The following is a 20,204-nucleotide window of genomic DNA, read 5'->3' as shown; positions in this document are numbered from 1 at the left end:
TGGAACAGTTGCCGAGTCGACTCCGGAAAAGCTTGAGTCGACTCCCGCTACAGCCGAGTCGACTCCTGATCGCGCGAGTCGACTCCAACCCACCAACGGTCATATTGTCAGGCTGCGCAGAGTGTTCAGAACGGGCAGAAAAAGCACTCTAACGGCTAGTTTCCATGGGGGTTGGCTTAAATAGCCACAGAGGACTGTAGCAAGGTAGAGAACAACCATTCCACTCCAACTAATCAAGCATTCAAGCTCTGCAACGTGCTCTTCAACGAAAAAGAGGAAGATCTGCATTTACTGCTTCCAACTACATCTTCCCAGCAATTAAAGCCTCCTTCTCCTGCATTCAAGTCGACTACTCTTTCAAGAGGAGACCAGAAGTTTAAGAAGCCATTCCTCATCTCCAATCTAAAAGCGTTTGAGGCTTCTTAACTTCATTTATTGTTCATATTGTTTTCATCTGCTTTTTGAGAAGCTCATTTTCTGTTTTCTTTCTACAACTTGTATTTACTTGGTTCAATCGGGGATTGAATCAAGGAGATTGAGGTTGGTTGGTGAGCCGAGTTAAAACCAACGTGTGTAAGGGTTTGATTGTGATCCCGGAAAAACAATCGGGGCGGTTCTAGTCGGTGAGCCTGGGAAAACCGACCGAGTTCGTTGTGAGCTCGTAAAACAACAAGTTTGGTTGTGAGCTTGGAAAACAACCGGCTGTAATCCAAGGGGGTTATAGTGAATTCCCAAGTGAGACTTGGGGAGTGGACGTAGGAGCAAGGGTTAGCTCCGAACCACTATAAAACCTTGTGTTTGTGTTGGATTGTCTCTCTTCTTCTTCCCCTCACATTACTCACAGCACTTAGCATTAATTAAATAACTTGCAATAGTTTTTAATTAGTCAACCACATCGTTTTAATTATTCAAATTATTTTAAAACCCAATTCACCCCCCCCCCCCTCTTGGGTTGTCTATCTGGGCAACAGAAGCCAATTCAACTTCAATAGATGCGTCTTGCAGGGCGGTAGGAAGGGAGGTGCGGGCTTCATTGTGAAGGGCACGGATTTTAGGGTGATCGCGGCCGGGGGTTGCAACTTGTTTGACACCTTGGTGCCAACAGCGGGGCTAAGAGCGGCTTGGTTTGGACTGAGTTATATTCGACGTGCTTTGCTGGAAAAAGAGGTCTTTTTGGAGGGTGACTTTGTGACGGTCATTGGATGAATCCTACAAGCCTCAGGTGAGGTCGGCGATTACCATCCACTGCTGAGAGACATCCGGGTCATGGTTTGTGATGGAATGGCTTCAGGCAAGACATGTGTTTAGGAAGACCAATGGGGCCACGGATTGGGTAGCTTCTTTTGTGGCTAACCACTCAAAGAACCAACTATGGGTGGGTAAGGCGGAGCTACCTAGTGTTCTCCGTGATGTATTACTTTTTGATTTTTTTGGTTGTATCCGTACACATTATGTATGATACTTCCGTTCTAGCAAAAAAAAAAAAGAGAAGCCAATTGAAGATTGATCCTTACTTTCTGTGGTGCAGGTGTTCGCCAGTTTGCCTTTGCAAAAGCTGACCAAATGCCTCCAATCCACAGAAATGTGCAGCATTCTTTGACAGTGAAGTCTCCTCTAAGATTCCATTTCCATTTTACTGAATCTGATAACTTTGTGAGGTTGATCTTTTCAGTAGAGTTGTTGAAGGTATGGTAGGTTACTTCCATTTTTGAGATAATGTCTTCTCTGAAAAGGGTTGCGGTTTCAGTTATCCTTCTGAACTCATGAACTGAAATGTTTGGCAATGAGGTAATGTGGAAAAGCACCGGGTAAGAATACTTGAGACGTTCAGATCTTGTCCACCAGGCGTGCCATGGCGAAACGTATTTTCCGTTTCAAAGTTCAAACAGGATGCTTTGGTGAAAGAAGTTGTCCACTTTCACAACATTCTTCCAAGCTGTGGATGCGTATTTTGACCTCCTCGCCTCCGTTTGGCTTAGGAGTCTATTGCTACATTGCAGGTTTGGATGAGAATTTTCCTAGACTTATTATGCTCTTGAAAAAAATCTCCACCAGCATTTTTTAAGCAGGCATCTGTTAAAAACTTGAGATTTATAACTACCAACCCACCAAGAGTTTGGGTCTGCAACTCTGTTCCCAATTGGCGAGGCAATGTATGCCTTTTCAAAGTTTGTCCTGTCATGCCCCGGATCTAATACTCGGGTCTAGAATGCAATATGGCCGCACACACTTTAGGGCAAAGCCCTAAAGAATATGCTAGGCTTGAAAAATTTATTACAAGCTCAATATCCGTGAACAATAATGATCTCAATTTATAACGAGTAATAAAACTGATTCAATTACAGAATTTAATCATGCAACCAGTATCAGTGATGCTCTATCTATTTATCCCTTTCACTTATGATCTCAACCATAGACAAGTACTATGCAATCTACAACTCTGAAAAAGAAAGAGGAAGAGGGTTGCGAGCTTTACAGGCCAGTAAGGATTTCAAGCCACTACACCATAAGTAATAAAGAAAATAACAAATTAGCAATATAAAATGAATATCATATCAATACTTAAAAAGCTTATACAAATAACATGCACTTAAGTTCTCATTATCATCTTTTCAAAGAAGCATACACACATATATACACACACACACATATATACACACACACACACACACATATATATATATATATATATGTACACACACACACACACACATATATATATATATGTACACACACACACACATATATATACACACATATATATACATACATACATACATACATATATATTTATATACATACATACATAGATATATACATACATACATACATATATAAATATATATCTCAAATGTAACTAATTGTTCAATAATAATTTCTTACATCATTTCATTAGTTTCTCATTAACTTGATTTCCATATTTCTCATTAATGAATTTCCGGCTTTGGATTAAGCAAAATTAGGACTTAGTCCGAGACTGATACCATATCATGTTATTGCTCGTGGTGGCTATCTGACTCACGTTATAGCCTATAGTGGCTATATAACCCACGTTATAGTCCGTCGTGGCTATCCAACTCATGTTATAGCCCGTGGTAGCTATTCGGACCACGTTATAGCCCATGCTAACTATCCAAACCATGTTATAGCCCTTGGTGGCTATCCGACCCATGTTATAGCCCATGGTGGCTATCCCACCCACATTATACCTCGTAGTAACTATCTGGACCACGTTATAGCCCATGGTGGCTTTTCACACATAAGCTCATAGAGGCTTTTCTTATGTCAGGCCATGGGCGCTATGACGAGGTTAGTCATGGGCGCTATGACGAGGTTAGTCCAAACCATATCTTATCTGTTTGATTTTTTTGTTACTCTAGTCAAGTCATTTATCACATATACAATGAATTTCTCTCAAATTTTAGATATTTTTATTCATATAATTATATTCTCAACATCTGATACATATAATAATCACATAAATATATCTGTACTGGAAATCATATAGAAGCATATCGTCATACGCCAAACTGATACAAAAAAACATATGATGCAAATCTAGCGATACAAATCAATAAACTTTTATATATATATATATATGGTGATTCAAATACAGAAATTCTAACTTCTATCACAATTTAATGCAGCTACAACGTTACCAATCCACACCTAATATATCTAGGCAATTTAATATTAATATAATACCAACTTAACCCTTATCAATCACTCGCCATATTAATAAATCAATTATTCAGTAATTATCTATTTTTAGAGTTCTAATAATTAAATCACCCATATTCTTTATTTTTTTAATTAAAAATTAAATATAAATAAAAGATTAGGATCTTACCTTAATTTAGAAACTAGAGTATGAGATATCGTTGGGCTTCTACTTATCTAGATGGCTGTAGCCTCATACAAAATTAAGGCTTGACTATGAAAATAGATTCGTATGGAAAGATATACGAGGTCAACTAGATGACAACACCCAATTGTTCGAATCAGTCAATATAACATAATCCAATTCATCCAATCAAGAAATAAATATTTAATCAAGAAAAAAGATAATAGATCAGGGTTTTATCAATTATGGATGGATCCAATGGCAGCTGACAATAGTCGGGTGCAAGATGGACATGGTGGATTAGGTAGAAGCATTCGATGATATGGGTCGGTTTGCTCTGGCCAATCAAACCAGTCAAATCATGAAACGAGAATCAAACTATGATTCAGGTAACATAATAAGGATTCATGATGATAGAGTTCAGCGATGCTCGACAATAGTCGGACTAAGGCTAGTGCGATAGGTGGTTGCAGTGACACTGGTCTTGAAAGCTCTACTAGGGTCGATTCGGATCTACAATGAAAATATCTGGACCCTCCTACTAGGTCCATAGAATCATGTGAAGAGAGAAAAACAAAGGAAGAGAAATCAAGAGAGAGGAGCTATATAGGAAGAGATAGGAGAGAGAAAGAGGGAGGCTCTCTTCTTTTCCAAAATAAGGGAGAGCCGATCTCTCCCTCTTCTTCTTGGATCATAGGGTGGCACGAGGGTGGCATGGCCAAGGCAGTCGACTCCGGTGGCGGCGGCCTAGGGCGATCTCTCCACCAAGGCATTGCAAGCAATGGTTGTCAGGCGGCGCAAGGAAGAAGGGAGGAAGGGATCAAGAAGAAACATGATCAATCTTAGCCTAGATCTTGGCCGATTCCACAGATCAACAGGCACACTTTTCTACAGGTCCTAGATGGCGGCAAAATCCAGCCAAATTCGGCAGCCGACGGCGACATAACCCGGAAGAAAAGAGAGCTGAAATAGATCACACATGGGATCTTCTTCCCCAGTCAATTTTCGGCCGATTTCTCGGCCGGCAACCATGATTCTAGCTTGTGGGAAGAAGGGCAAGAAGTCTAGGGTGATACCTCGGCCCCGGCGGCATTCGGTGGTCCTGATTTCTAGTGAACACAATAATGGAAAATCACGAGCTTAATAGGAAGAAGAAGAAGAAGAATGAGAGAGAAAGAAGGAAGATCACTCAAGTTGGAGGCTTTGGAGAGAGAGAGAGAGAGAGCTCTCCCTTTATATAGGAGTCCTAGAGTCCTAGCGGCCCTTAGACTCTGACTCTTAGTCAAAAATGCCGGAGGAGAAGAAAGACTCCAACCGGAGTCTCTTGTCCCATGCCTCGCGCCACAAGACACGGTTTGCCTTGGGCTAAGCGTGGGATCAACTTGGGCCTAGCCTCTTCAGGCCGGCCCACAAGCCTACAGGACTGGGCTATTACATGTCCCCCTCCACAAGAGGCTTCTTTGTTTCTTGTTGATTTTTTCTATAACTTCATGGGGGATGAGGAGCGGAAACATCCAATAAATAGGGATTGAACTTAGAACCATATTTACAAGGGTCAGTTTGCCACCTAATGAAAGAACCTTGCCTTTCCATGCTGCCAATTTCCTATCAACCTCTTCTTCTAAACACTTCCAATCACATGCATTTGGTTTTTGAGAATATAGAGGGAAGCCAAGATAGGAAGTTGGCAATTCTGATAAGATGCAGCCTATGAGTTGTGCATTCAAGTTGCTTTCTAATTCTTAGATACCGATGCTGAGAAGATTTGCTTTTTCGAAAGTTAATCTTCAAACCTGTTACCAGTTCGTAAGCATAGAGGATGAACTTCAAGGTTGTGGTGCAGGCTTGCATTGCACATCAAGAGAGTGTCGTCAACATATTGAATACAAAGGATAACTCCTGTTGTTTCTTTCAATCCGATGCCCCTTAATAATGTTGTTTGCTGCCACTTTGAGAAGACAACTAAGGAGATCAGCCACTAAGACAAATAACATGGGAGAGAGCGGATCACCTTGTTTTAGTCCCCTCTTGGTTTGTATCCAGTTTGAAGGTTCTCCATTTATCAATAGTGCCATTTTGCTAGAGAAGAGAATTTTTCTGATCCAAGATTGCCAATTCGAGCCAAAATCTCTGGCTTCATGGAGAGAAAGAAGAAAAGACCAGTTGATCCTATCGAATGTTTTCTCAAAGTCTATTTTGAGTACTAGACCTTTCTGTTTTGTCTTACTGCACTGAGATATTATTTCCATATTAAGTAACAATCTAAAAATTGCCTGCCTCTGATGAAGGCAGAATTCTGTGACAAGATGGTCCGCGAATTTTGATAATCTGATTGCTAGAGCCTTGGAAAATATTTTGAGAATTGTGTTCAATTAATCGTTGGTTCGATCACATCATTCCAACATACGCACCACGATTCCAGTGGGGTCTAATGGATAAACGACCGGTGCCCAAGTTAGAATAACCCATAACACCATCTCTATTGTGATTTGACGGTCCTGATTGCGACTCCCCACCAGTTCCGGTGCTTTATCTTCTTTTGTATGTATCCTCTAGTCACAGTCCACTATCATCTAATTCTTCTTTTTAAGCTCACTTTCTTTCTTTTTCTCTTATTTCTTCTTTAAAAAAATACTTCATACTTCAACTTAGAAAAACCTAATTTTCTATATTTTATGACCACTGTATCAACACACGAGATATGCGTCTTCTCGTTGTTTTACTAAAGCCTTTCTAAAGTCACATAATCGAGCAGCTTTTTAAAGAAAATCTTTTAGTGAGGAGAGATCTGGATGATCTAATTAATTGTTGGTCCATCCACATTGTTCCAGCATACGCACTGTGATTCCAATAGAGTCTAACAGATTGGCGATCGGTGACCTATTTGGCGTAACCTGTAACCACATCTCTTTTGCGATTTGGCGATCGTGATTGCGACTCCCCATCAATTTGCATGCCTCGTCTTCTTTTGCATTTATCCCCTACTCACAGTGGCGTCTCCAACATGAATCCCACAAATTCCACCATCATCCGACTCTTCTCCTCAGGCTCTCTTTCTTTTCTTTTCTTCTTAATTTCTTCTTTACAAAAAAAATTCTTAATTCAACTAAAAAAAACCTAATTTCTATACTTCAGAAAAGTCCCTCAACGATGACAAAGTTACGCTTCCTGCCATTCATTTTATTATGAAAATGATCCTGGAGTGCAACAAAATTACCATACTAGCGACGCATATGATCGGTTGCAGACGGGTGCCGGTGGATGAATCTTGACCATCCACATGGAATCAAATGCCAAAAAGATGATTTTAGCCTTCGGGGAGCACGGTAGAAATTGCCTTATTTTTTTTCCTCGGTAGGATTGAGGGTATTCTAGGTATTAGAAGATTTAATCTTCTCCGATTCTATTACTGTAAGACTTTTATTCCCAAAAGGACGCCCACAGCTGCATTTCAAACACATGTGGGCTATGGAATTTATTGGACTTGACCAAGTCAATATTTATAGTATTTATAAGCTCAGGTCCAGGCTAACAATAACCCACTAAAAACCCATAGCTTTAGAAGATCTGATATAATAATGGAAAGTTGGAGAAGGTGGACTGGTGGAAAAGAGGTTGATTAGGTTGAGACGTCAGTGTTAATGGAAATGTCTGAAAGTGATTTCGCTTCTCAAAAGGGCCATGGAATAGCAGGGCCACTAGTGTCAGTCACAGCCCACCGATCGACAGATACGAGGTGCCATCAAACAGACAAATGATCTAAGGCCTCATCATTTCTGTAGCATCTATTCTAAGAAATTCTATCGAGTTTGGGCATCCACATGCACATCTCAAACCCTGTCCCATCAAGAGGTTTGTGGTTTAAGCTTTTTCCCAACATTATCTATCCAAGATTAGTTAGGTTTGCATGTAGATAGGAGAGTATTGACAAGAACCATTGTGTCTGTTAAAACAATCTTTGTTATGTGCAATGGGTCTTAAAGCCAGTAAGTATCCACTCGTCACATTATTTGGGTAGAGTGTCCAAAAAGAAGAAGCATTTTCTATAGAAAGAATTGGAACATTATGGATACTCGATAATGGTTCATAGTTATGGTTGAAGGCTGGCCATCACACTTGTATGCCTGCCAATATTATGTACAATATCCAATTTCGAATTAGAGTGGTTAGTTTCTTGTAGTCATTAGCGTAGTTGGCTTTGCATTAGCATAGTAGATATGTTTCATATTAAAACATCAACACCACAAATCATCTTTTAGAAAATCATGGTCCGAGCTGGTGATGTTATTCTGTTATGCAAAGCATGCAAGTAGTTCATGAATTGAGGGAACGACTAATCATTATGATTTCATTTCAACAATTTGGAGCCAAATCCTTATATCGACAATGATACCTTGGACTTTGTAATTGATAGGGAGTGGTGGTTTGTTGTTCTTTGCTATAAGTGGGAGTAAGGATTGTTCCGACATGGAATTCTATAAAAGTTTATCCATATCAAAAAGAGACATGTTAGACTTAGGAGTCTTGATAACAAGCAAAGCTTTAATCAAACCAATTTTTGATAGTATAATTATTATTTATTGTGAATATAACAAAATGTTATTCGAAATTGGTTTTGCATGTGCATCAGTTTTCTATAGTCTCTAAATATGCTTCGAGGTTTGAGGGGTCATGAGATCGACTAGCCATGGGCTTGACATTGCAATGATTTTTTCCAATAGTCAATGGAGGATAAAAGAAGGTGTAGGGATTGAACTGCAAGAACAATTGCTATGCATGAAGGGGACTTCTTTATCTACTCTATCTACAAAGGATTAGTATGATTGTAAGTCTTATGTATAGGGAGATTGGTCCAACTTGTTTCGTTGTGACTATAGCACACCCATCCACTAAGATGGAAGGGGTAGATTAGAGACCCAAGTCGACTTCAGGATCCTACACTTGTTCATTAATGTTGACCTTCTAGGATCTCTCTTGGATTCTCATTGAACTTGAGCTCAGTCCATTTGAGAAGGTGAATCAGACCCTTGTATAGGGATTGGTTCATGTGGGCACAAAATAAGTAGATCAAGCTGGTATTTAAACTAGGATGGACTCACCTCGCACTAGGGTTTGCTAGATTATCTAGTTACTAAGTATAACCCTCGGTGGTTGACTCATTCTAGAAGCTCTAGATGCGACCAACTAGACCTAGGGTTTCTTAGGTGGCCGATAGGATTAGGGATTTTTTTCTAGAAGACATGTGACACATGCCTAGGGTTTCCTAGGGTGGTCGCACATGTAGCCTAGGGTTTCTACTCTAAGGCGGTGGCTTTTCTTATTATAAATAGATAAGGGGGTGTAAGGTTGAGAAATGATCACATAGATCACAAGAATATATAAGTCCCATGGTTACGAGGTGTCCTGAGGAAGGGCACTGTTAACTAAGTATGCTTCTCAAATAAAACATAGATAAAGAAGAAGAGAGAGATTGAGATGCGAGGAGACATCCAAGTAATTCTTAAAGAGTCTACCCGGTGCAAGTATTCTGTGGTGCCTAGAGATTCCTTTACTCCTCTTCTTTATCAATTCTAGGTGTTGTTTTATCATATTTGCATGTATACACCTATCATTCTATGCATGTAACCTGGAATTTCATAGTGATTTATTAAAAAAAAGAGTCATCCTGCTTCATGCTATTTATAGTATTCTACCACGTAACAATTTGTAGGATGGCATCAATGTCCTTCACCAATACTTAGACCATGCCTCATTTTCGGCTTACTTTCAATGAAAAGAAATTGAATAAAAAAAATTTTCAATTGGGGAAATAGTGTCCTTTGAAAGAAACATTGGATGATGTGGTAACCAACACTTAGAAATCATGTTTTCATGATCTTCTTTAGCTATTCAATTTTCCCATTCAATTTGCCAGTAAAATATCATCAACTTATATGTCTCTCCGTTAAGATTTATTGCCAAGTCCTAGTCCTATTAGAATTTGTATTTAGTTGGTCATTAATTTTAATGACTCTAAGATTCTATTACTAGTTTTATACTATTTAGTTATTCCTTCTAGAATAGTTATCTTTATCCTTTAGTGGTTATCAAATTTTCTCTTTTGGTGGGCATTAATTTTTGAATTTGGGTAGGAATCAAACATTCCATCCATATGTTGCTCTATTTAAAGAAACCTTTGGTGTCTCTTTTCGTGTGTAGCATAAGAAAAGAGAGAGAGAGAATTGTCCTTCTTGGTGAGATATGAGAGGGAGCCTTTTTGTGTGGCTCTATTTTTATAAAATATTTTTTCTCTTTCCTAATTATTTTTCTTCCAACGTCTCTTTTTTATTTTTCGTTTGGTATTTTTCTAGATCTTGGGTCGGCGCAATCCATCTACTTCACATTGTGTGCCATTCTACATGGTATTAGAGCAATAAGCTTGGAGATCTGTTATTTGTGTATTCGTAGCTTGGTGTAGTTGAAGAGCTTTCAATAATTTATTGTGTGGTGGTGCAAGCTTATGGACTCATATTTAGTGATTCAAGAGAATGAATCATCATAACTAATGCTACTACCTTCTCTCTCAATGGGTTTAATATGCCTGATCTCACCAATATCAATATGGTTACTTTTGCTACTACTGCTTCTCTCCATAAGTTGAATAATACCTATTCTTCAATTGGGAAGGCTGTTGTCAAGTCTTATTTGAAAATCCAAGACTTATGAGATATCTTGGATGAGTCAAAGACAATGTCGAACGACAGATACTCTCAACAACGAGGTTGCGGGAGAAAAGTAGAATCTGAAATCTAGAAAAATGATGTGAATTATTCAAGTTTCAGTTGATAAAAAAAATTATCTCAATATCGAGGATATACAAAAGCCAAAAAAATAGTGGGATATTCTTGCGACTGTCCATTCAAGTTCTAGCAAGGTGGACATCTAAACAAAAATTGTCTGAAGAGTGAATTTTGGTTCCAAGCATCCCTAAAAATTTAGAAGAAGATTAGAATTGGTTTAAAGATGAAGATTTGAATCAGAGGGAGCTTGGTCAGTTAGAGGCTTGATCAAGTTTGGAAGACTTAGTGTTGGGGGGGGCCTTGAATTTAGTCCCACATCGGCTAGTAGCGGAAAGGTTCTGTGCCTTAAATGGGGGGTGGAAATTCTTTCCTCTCGAGGGCCCTTTTGTGGGACAAAACCGTGAGGGCACCCGTCTCCCCCCGTCTGCGCTGGACGCGCGGGCCGGAGCGCCCAAAGCGGACAATACCTCGGGAAGAAAGCATTCCTCTTTCTCTGCTAGCTTAATGTGGGCTATGCTGTTGTGTGAGGCTCCTGCCAAAGGCTGTCCCCGCAACAGATGGCGCGCCAGGTAGGGGCGCCTCCTCTCTCCATTGATTACCCCTCAGGTTGCTTGAGGGGCTGGTGGGTAAAATCCGACACAGGACCTTCCCGCTGGGGGGGTTATGTTGTGGGGGGTGGAGGGGGCCTTGAATTTAGTCCCACATCGGCTAGTAGCGGAAAGTTTTTGTGCCTTAAATGGAGGATGGAAATCCTTTCCTCTCGAGAGCCCTTTTGTGGGACAAAACCGTGAGGGCACCAGTCTCCCTTCGTCTGCGCTGGACGCGCGGGCCGGAGCGCCCAAAGCGGACAATACCTCGGGGGAATGCAGTTCTCTTTTTCTGCTAGCTTAATGTGGGCTATGCTGTTGTGTGAGGCTCCGGCCAAAGGCCGTCCCCACAACATAGAGCATAGCAAAATTGATCAGTTTAAAAATCAACACTGGAGCATAAGGAGCTTGATCGGGTCAATGCTGTATCAAGTTTAGAAGATATTTGTTTAAAAGATTTGCAGGAGGAATATTCATGGGAGGTGTAGAGATTATAGTTTCTGACCTATGGTTTCTTTCCATGAAACTATCTTTGAGAAATCTTACCGGTCCACCATTGGGTCGAGATTGCTCTCGGGCACATTATCCCCTACCTGCGATGATGGCCTCCGGTGCTCAACAGGTATGTGGATATTGATCTATTGGAGTCGTGGCTCGAAGCCCTCTGATTGGATACTAGAGCATCCTATTTCCATGGTTTTTGTGCTACAATGGAGAATTGACTACAGAGAGAGGAAGCTATTGGTGCTGATGGTGCTCTTGGTACTGGCATCGTTGTTGTCCGTGTCCCAAAGAGGCTTCTCCAATTTGCATAGATCGAGGGTGTTTTCATGTCATCTCGTAGTTCCCTCAGGGTCCTCCGGAACTTCATCATGGCTACTTTTGAGTGTCTCATGAAGACATAAGGATTCGTGATACAGGACGCCACGGAGCATGTTATTAAACCCATCATTTGTGAGCAATACCTCAATGAAAAGGCCACCTTCAACCTCAACCCATCTAGCTGTTTTGTTATTCGAGGGTCTAATGGGGAAGCAAAGCTTATGGCCACACGATTATTGTTGATTGTTATGGTGGCTGAGGAGCCAATGGTGATGGTGCTTTCTCTAGCAAGGATACACCAAGGTAATAACCGGCGCTCTAATGAGCATCTGACTGTAGCAAGCAACTTGATGTTCATTGGCATAACTAAAGGTCCTATGGGAATCTCGATATCGTAACTATGGAGTTTATGCTGAGGAGAAGTGGTAGAGAATATTATTGACTTCGACATATGCATCGAAAAGTACCAGACAATGAAGAAATTATTTTTTGAGCCAATAAAAAAATTCTACTATTCAATTATTAGTTTGATAAGCTATTATACATTATTGTTACTGTGACAATATTGGCAAGAGTTGCTATGGCATGGCTGCTGTGATGTTCAACTGACATTGACAAGTTCAATATTGCTAGTATAGACTTCGCGGGTCTCTCAAATTCCACAGCCACACCCAACTCAGGCCTTTTAATTTCTTTTCCCCTTAATTTCTTCTTGAACTAAAAAAAATCTATTTTTTATATTTTAATAACCCTGTATAACACATGATATGTGCGTCAACTCGTCGTTTGTTTCTAACGTGACAGAAATTGTGCAACATTTAAAAAAAAAAAATAGTGAGGAGAGATCTAGCTAGGTTGTCCAATTAACCGTTGGTCCATCTACACCATTCTGACATATCCTCCGTGATTTCAGTGGGCCTAACGTGACATACCTTCTTCAAAATATCCTCCGCTGCTGCTGACAATGCTACTGCCTCATCCTCCACCCTGCTATCTTCCAGGGTCTCAATTTTCTTAGTTTGAGTCACCATCATCGCCTTCTCCATCCTTCCTCTCTATCTCTCTAATTCCCATCTCTAAGTAGATAAGATGTCGTTCAAGGACTGGCCATGTAAGCGGCACAAGGTGTTCCGCCGCCTGTTCGCCTGCTTCCTGTGCCTCATCATCCTGGTTCTCTTCGGGATCCTGGTCATCTGGCTGGTCCTCCGTCCGTCGAAGCCCGAGTTCAACCTCCAGGACGCCACCGTCGTCAAGTTCGACCTCTCGGATCCCAATTCACTACTCTCCTCCATCGTCCAGATCACCATCACCTCCCACAACCCCAACGACCGCATCGACATCTACTATGACCGCCTCGACGTCTACGCCGACTACAAGGGCCAGCAGATCACCGCCGCCACCACCCTCCCCCCCGGCTACCAGGGCCACAACGACTTCAGCGTCTGGTCCCCGTACATCAACGGCACCGCCGTCCCCCTCGCCCCCTATCTCGCCGTCGCCGTCGACCGGGAGGAGTCCGCCGGATTCATGCTCATCTATTTCAAGATTGACGGCAGGCTCCGGTGGAAGGTCGGCACCTGGATCTCCGGCATTTACCACATCAACGTCAACTGCCCCGCCTTCTTCACCGTCAACTCCACCAAGGGATTCCAGTTCCAGAAGACCACCTCCTGCAGCGTCGACATCTGACGGCGACGGTGACCTTCTTGTCTCCACCTCCTCTTCATATCTCCTCCAGCGATTGCATCCAAATTAGTCAGTGTTCTTGATGCCGGTCTGGTGTAACCCGGGGTACCAGGAATATAGGGAAGGATGTAGGGAAGGATAATAAATACATTCTAGCTACCAGGAATATATAGCGGGTACTGTTCGTATGTCTGACCACAGCCGTTGGGCGTATTGATGGATCGATCCAGGATGGGCCTGGGATGACATCATGATCTTCTTGTCCCGACGTCATGATCTTCTTGTCCTCTGCACTTGTGGTCTCCTTATTTATTGTAATTAATGGGATTTGATTTCAATACACCGTGATAGACCGTTGCTCCTTTTCTTCGGTAATTAGATTAATGAAATACTTTGTTCGGTTATTTTGATAGTAAATGAATGTTCTAACTTTTAATAAGTTACAATTTGCAGGCTAAAGTTTTTGTTAGTGGGTATATGATTATTCAACCTTTTTATTTATTATTTAAATAAATAAAAAATATGATTTGTACATTCCTATTATAATAGTTGTTATTAGTCATCGAAACAAATTAAAATACATGATACCAATACTGAAGATCTGTTGGGATTTTTTGTGTCTCCTTATAAAATTTTAGGCTGATTCAGTCTAAATTTATGTTTGAGTATTTATAGATATAAATTTAGTTTAGCCTCTAATTTTATAATTTGTTAGTTGTAGTGATCCAACCTAATAAAAATTTATAAAAATTTCAGCTTAAATATGGAAACAAGTCTTTGACCTGATGAAAGATATGCACCGGTAAACTTTTGCCACAAAAATAGTCTATTTTTTTGGTAAGTCAATTGGTTATGCTTATGTGAGATTAGTATGGGTGGCTGATGTATCGAACAAAAAAAAAAAACTCTTGCGAAATAGGGGGGGGGGGAGGTAGCTCACCCACTCGCCTTTGAATAATTTAATGTTTTATGGGTTTGGGAGGACTCACCAGGATATCTCTTGGTTTCTATCTTGGTCTCAGTCTTTTTCGCTTGCAGTGTCTAGTTCACAAATAAAAAATTTGGATGAGAGAGGCAGAGTAGGTGCGAACTCCCTAATAGGGATTTAGTAGGATGACGGGATGATCCCTTAGTTCTTGTCTCTTTTATTTTTCATTTTTTTTTGGGTTAAAAACGACATTCATATAATTCTTACGTGAGTGCAACCTGCCAAGTCAAAAGAAAGAAGATGATATAGAGGGTGGGGTATATCTCCAACGCTGGTCCAAACCATTCCACCCAAATGTCGGACCACATAAGAAGCGACCCAGACTGCCGTACTATTCACCTCCCGATAAACATGTGCTATCTGGAAGGATCCTGTCTCCCTTGCCAGCCTGCGGATCTCATAAAGCAATGGGTGCCCGTCTCCATCCGGATCCACTCCCCGTATCAAGTCAATTGTCGTGACGGAGTCCCCTCTTAAAAAATCTTGTTGGCTCCAAGGACCCACCTCGCATAGGATATGCCCTTCCAAGTAGCCTGCAACTCCACCTCAATGACGAACCGACCAATAGTGCGACGCCCTCCAGCTGCAATCAGCATGCCTAGATGATCTCTAATTACGAAGCCCACTCCGCCATTTGCTCCGTCCACCAATCAATTCCCGTCGAAGTTCACTTTGAGATGACCAAGGAGTGGGGTTACCCAAGAGAAGAAGGCAAATCTGGGTGCTGTAGCAGCAGAGTGGGTATGCCAGATATCCCTAGTCATCCCAGAGGTGAACAATGTGGTAGTCATGATAATCTCTGTCGCATGGTGGGAAGCCCTGCCCACCACTATACTCAGCGAGGATCCCCTGCCCTCAAACATGTGGGCATTCCTCTTCAACCAAATGTAATAAACCAGATATGCCCTCATAACCCCTACCTCGATTGTGCTGGGTCTCCTCATAGACTCTCTCAGGTGGTGTAACAGCTCCTCTACTGACTCTAAAGCCTGGTGGAAAAGAACAGAAGAGCTCTCCCAAATCTGTACTGCCCTAGGGCACTCCAAAATAATGTGGCTAATGGTCTCCTCAATATCTGGGCACACGTCACAGTATGGAGTGATCCGAGCACCTCATCCAAGTAACATCCTCCTAGTCGGTAAACAGCCCCATGCCAACTTTCAGATGAAGAAGACAACACAGGCGAGTATCCGCATCTTCCATATCCAACCACCATCGATCTGACGGACTGGCTCCTAGGTAATCAACGCCTAGATGTCCCTAGCCTTCACCCTCGATCGCCCAGTCAGCATACATACCAATCTATCAGACTCTCCCCGTATCGGCGAGAAAAGGGCCAGGATCCTCTCCGCCAGCTAATCCCCAAAAGCCTCCCTAATCATTCATGTCCTCCATCCACTCCCCTTAGGGTCAATTAGCTCACTAACCCTAAGCCCACGTAACCTGGCCGTGTCCACAAAAGTCAGCAATCTGCATAATGGCCACTCAGTCACCCAGCTGTCTCCAGAATATCAATAGCCTATCCATTGCCAATCACCCGTATAATCGTCGGGAGCACCACCGGGGCTCTAGCACACATCTTCCTCCTAACCGGTGACCAGTGACGTTGGGCACCAGTGGGCCCTACCAGTGATAGGACTCCACACTTGGCCCTCAGCAGAGATGCCCACATACTATCAGGCTCCAAAACAAACTGGTTGTGTGCCTCGCAGCAAGGGCCTCTCATCTCGCCACCAGTGATGGTACTCTCAATCTGTCAGTCCTGGTCGGTTGACATAATACCTCCCAGGCTACCAAGTGTACACCTCCCCGGCCTTCTCCCCTCCCCCATATGAAATCTCTAAACATTTGCTCCATGATCCTCAGCGGTCTCATAGGGATGACAGAATTGGATAGCAAATAGATTGGGATTGAGCTGAACAATGATCGCACCAGCATGATCCTACCCATCATGGAAAGGGCCCGCATCTGCCACCTCTCAAGTCTATGCCTGATGCTGAGTTCCATGTAGGTTCATGTCTCTTTCGCTTGCACCTTCTGGTCAACAAATAAAAAGTTTGGGTGAGAGGGAGAGTAGGTGGGAGTCCCTAACATGAAATAGAGATTCCGTAGAATGACGGGATGCTCTTACTATTTCTGACTTCATGAGCAAATTAACCTCTATCTTGCATCCAAAAAAAAAAACAAACTAACTAATTGATTCATACATACATACATACATACATACATACATACATATATATAATATACTTTGGCTAACCGGAAAATTACTATAAGGTATTTTAGGCTAAAACAAATTCTATCCTGCAAAGCTTAATAGAAAGATTTTTTTTTTTGACTCAATCAAAAATGAAATACGAGCATTCAAGCAGATATCATTGGTTGTTTTAAGAATATTTTTTACATATTCAGATTTTCACAATAAAAGCACATATTGGACATGGTAATGATGCCTTGTGTAATCTATCTATATCTATATATATATATATATATATAATATTTATATGCACCATATGCTGTTAAGGATGCTGAACAACCAGAGTTATATATAATAGGAATGGAGGTTAAGCATAGATGGCTTACGCATGAGCAATGTTTTTTAGGTGCTCGAAAACTAAAATTAGGTCAATTGGCTTATCTATTTAGTATAATTTTCAGCTAATTAATATACATGAGCAGCACCCGTGTCTAACAGTGTACTGCAGTCTTGTGTAACAAATGCCCCACCGGGGTACAAATTTGGGGAGGGGGCAGTGGGGGTTGTCGATGGAGACCGATACCCTGCAAATGTTATACAAAATCACCAAAGTATAAATTTGAGATATAAAACATAAATTTAATAACTAATTAGGTATTGGGTTTGGTTTCAAAATTAGACTCGAAACTTTCCTGGGTTGTGTTTGGATTCTAAATTATAAAATGATCAGGTAGAGAGTTTCTTGTTTCATCATATTTCTATCCTGTTTTATGTGGTTATGGTTAGTACCTGCTACTACAAAATTACTAATTTTATAATACATAAGTTGCAATTTATTATTTATATTAAGCTTAACTATGGTAGGAATTTTTCTTTTTCACATTTTTTATTTGGTGGATGCTAAAGTAACAAAGTAAAACTTGAATCAATGCCATTTTCGAGATACAATTTATTACAATTTTTCATAGTTCATAAGACGTTATATACCGAATAAATTTTAGGTATTTGTATAGAGCAAAGGAACCTAAATAATACCTTCCAATTAGTCTTTCAAATGAGATTCTAAACTGTGATAAATAGTATTAGAACGGATCCGGACCATGACTCCTACCGCATGGGTCCATAAGGGCTAACCATCGATTGATCGTGGTGTTTGAGATTAGATTTGAACGGATTTACACCCACAGCATGGTGAGAATGTCAAAACTTAAACGAAAAGAGTATATGAGGATACATGCAGGTATGTATTTTGTTGTACATCGACTATGTATTGGATAGCTTTTGGCTACTTGTGTAGGACCAAAAAAATCTAAATAATATTTTTCTGATTGTTTTTATGGGTGAGGTATGACACTTTAAAAAGTCAAGTACTCACGACCATGCCATATGTTGGCTTAAACTTTTTCATTTTTTAAGATACGAGCACAATAGCCCAAGTTTTGGTTTCCCATGGGCGTGCTTCGGAAAATCCGACATTTTCTCTCAAACATAGGTACTTCGAAGTACACTAGCAGCAGCAGAGCTTTTGATAAAATGGAACATCGTATCCTATAAAATTAGAAAATAAAATATTACAAAAACCACATAGCACAGTGGGAGAGAGCTCTTTGAAGTAAGGAATTCGTAGGATTAACGCCAGCCAATTGTCAAAGTTAGTTACCATAGTGGAATCAAAGATTTTGTTGGTGAAAGGGGCTTTGGTTGAGAGAGAGAGAGAGAGATAGGGTATATGCATTCAAGCAAGAGGATATGCATCCAGTAGCACAGTTTCTAGCCAAACAAAACATAAAGTATAAAGGGAAGGGAAACGGAGAACAGAAGTATAAAACAAACTAGAGGCCTAGGAAATATGACTTAATGGTCCACAAGGCAGCTAGATGTAGTGGGAGCATGAAGATGAAGGACATGTTAGAGTTAGGATGGCAATTTATGATCCAACCCATCAATTCGATTCGTGAACGATCCACTTTAAGCAGGTTTAGGTATGATATAAACAGATTTAGATGATAAATGGGTCATCCCGTCTAAACATATTTATTAAATGGGTTTGGTTCAGGTTTAAATCTTTAACCCATTTAATTTATTAATAATTAGGTCGGGTTATGACCCGACCTGTTTAACCTGTTTGAAACATGTTTAACCTATTTCTAACTTGTTTAACTTGACCCACTTAATCTATTTAATCTGTTTAAAATCTATTTAATCTATTAAAAATCCGTCTAACTTATTTAACCTGTTTAATAAATGGGTTATGTGGGTCGGGTCGGATTACCTCTTTAATAAACATGGTGGATTCAAATTTAAAATTTTGACTTATTTAATAAATAGGTCGGATTTGGATTGATGAATATTTGATTTGACCCACATCCAACCCGACCTGTATCTGATCTGACCCAATTGCCACCTCTTTATTGGAGTCATCTGCCATGTAAACAAATCATCCTCTCCAAATCAAAATATAAATAATCATTTGATATTCTGTTTCTATAGGTAGGCCACATAGATTTTGTAATATCTATGTGCTGCGAGAGGGCCTGGAAAGAAATTTGTTATGGATAATTGAAGCGCATTCTTATTGACCAGCAGTTTGGCCGGTCTGATGCACTTCACTGCTCCAAGAGGAAGGTATGACGGGAATTCATATATCCGTCGTTATACATAAAATTGATTTCATGTGAATGAAGAGGAACAGGTAAAAAACTAATGGGTAAAGAATGGAGTCTGAATTTTTAACAAAAAAAAGGAGCATGATAAGGGGATTCATGGTAACTCTTGGTCATTTGCATGATAATTTGAGACATATTTACATGATCAATTGTCACTCCAGTAAGAATCTTTTGTATGACCGGTAAGTTTCAGAATGCTTTGATTTGGTCAAAAATAGAGGTGGCAGTTGGGTCGGTTCAGACAAAATACAGATCAGGTTAGATATAGAATAAATCAAAAATCTGTGCACCAAAACTCAACCTATTTATTTAAATTGTCAAAATTTAAGATTCAAACATGACCATTTTATTAAATAGGTAATTCAACCCAGTAGTTTGAAACAAGTCAAATAGGTTAAACGCTTGCCATCCCCAATCAAAAATGGGTGTGTGAAGTGTGATAAAAGAGGCCCATAAATAATGGACCACATAATATAGATTAGGCCTCACCAAATATTCTTAATCTCTTAAATCTCTCAAGATCTTGCTGATGGCTGGATTTAAACTGAGGTCATTTAGTATAATAATAAAAAAAATTAATAGCTTGATCACCTCGTACTTGGGCTGGAAACGAACCCGTGCTGGCTTGAGACCAA

At 40.5% G+C, this 20,204-nt stretch overlaps 1 protein-coding gene across 1 annotated transcript; it reads left to right on the top strand.

Annotated features, from left to right (window-relative positions):
• Positions 1–12,980: 12,980 nt before the first annotated feature.
• Positions 12,981–14,122, top strand: LOC120107382 (NDR1/HIN1-like protein 1). Its single transcript, XM_039120647.1, has one exon. It carries the CDS (start codon positions 13,122–13,124, stop codon positions 13,719–13,721), a length of 600 nt encoding a protein of 199 aa, XP_038976575.1. The 5' UTR covers positions 12,981–13,121; the 3' UTR covers positions 13,722–14,122.
• Positions 14,123–20,204: the final 6,082 nt, after the last annotated feature.

The sequence above is a fragment of the Phoenix dactylifera genome, unplaced genomic scaffold (genome assembly GCF_009389715.1).
Source record: "Phoenix dactylifera cultivar Barhee BC4 unplaced genomic scaffold, palm_55x_up_171113_PBpolish2nd_filt_p 000847F, whole genome shotgun sequence".
In the NCBI taxonomy this organism is placed as follows: Eukaryota; Viridiplantae; Streptophyta; class Magnoliopsida; order Arecales; family Arecaceae; genus Phoenix; species Phoenix dactylifera.
The sequence above is the reverse complement of the archived record's forward strand: the minus strand, read 5'-3'. Positions and strand labels throughout refer to the sequence as shown.

Bases quoted from the DNA above. Each gene is read 5' to 3' on its own strand.
- LOC120107382 (XM_039120647.1), top strand. From the start codon at position 13,122: ATGTCGTTCAAGGACTGGCCATGTAAGCGGCACAAGGTGTTCCGCCGC.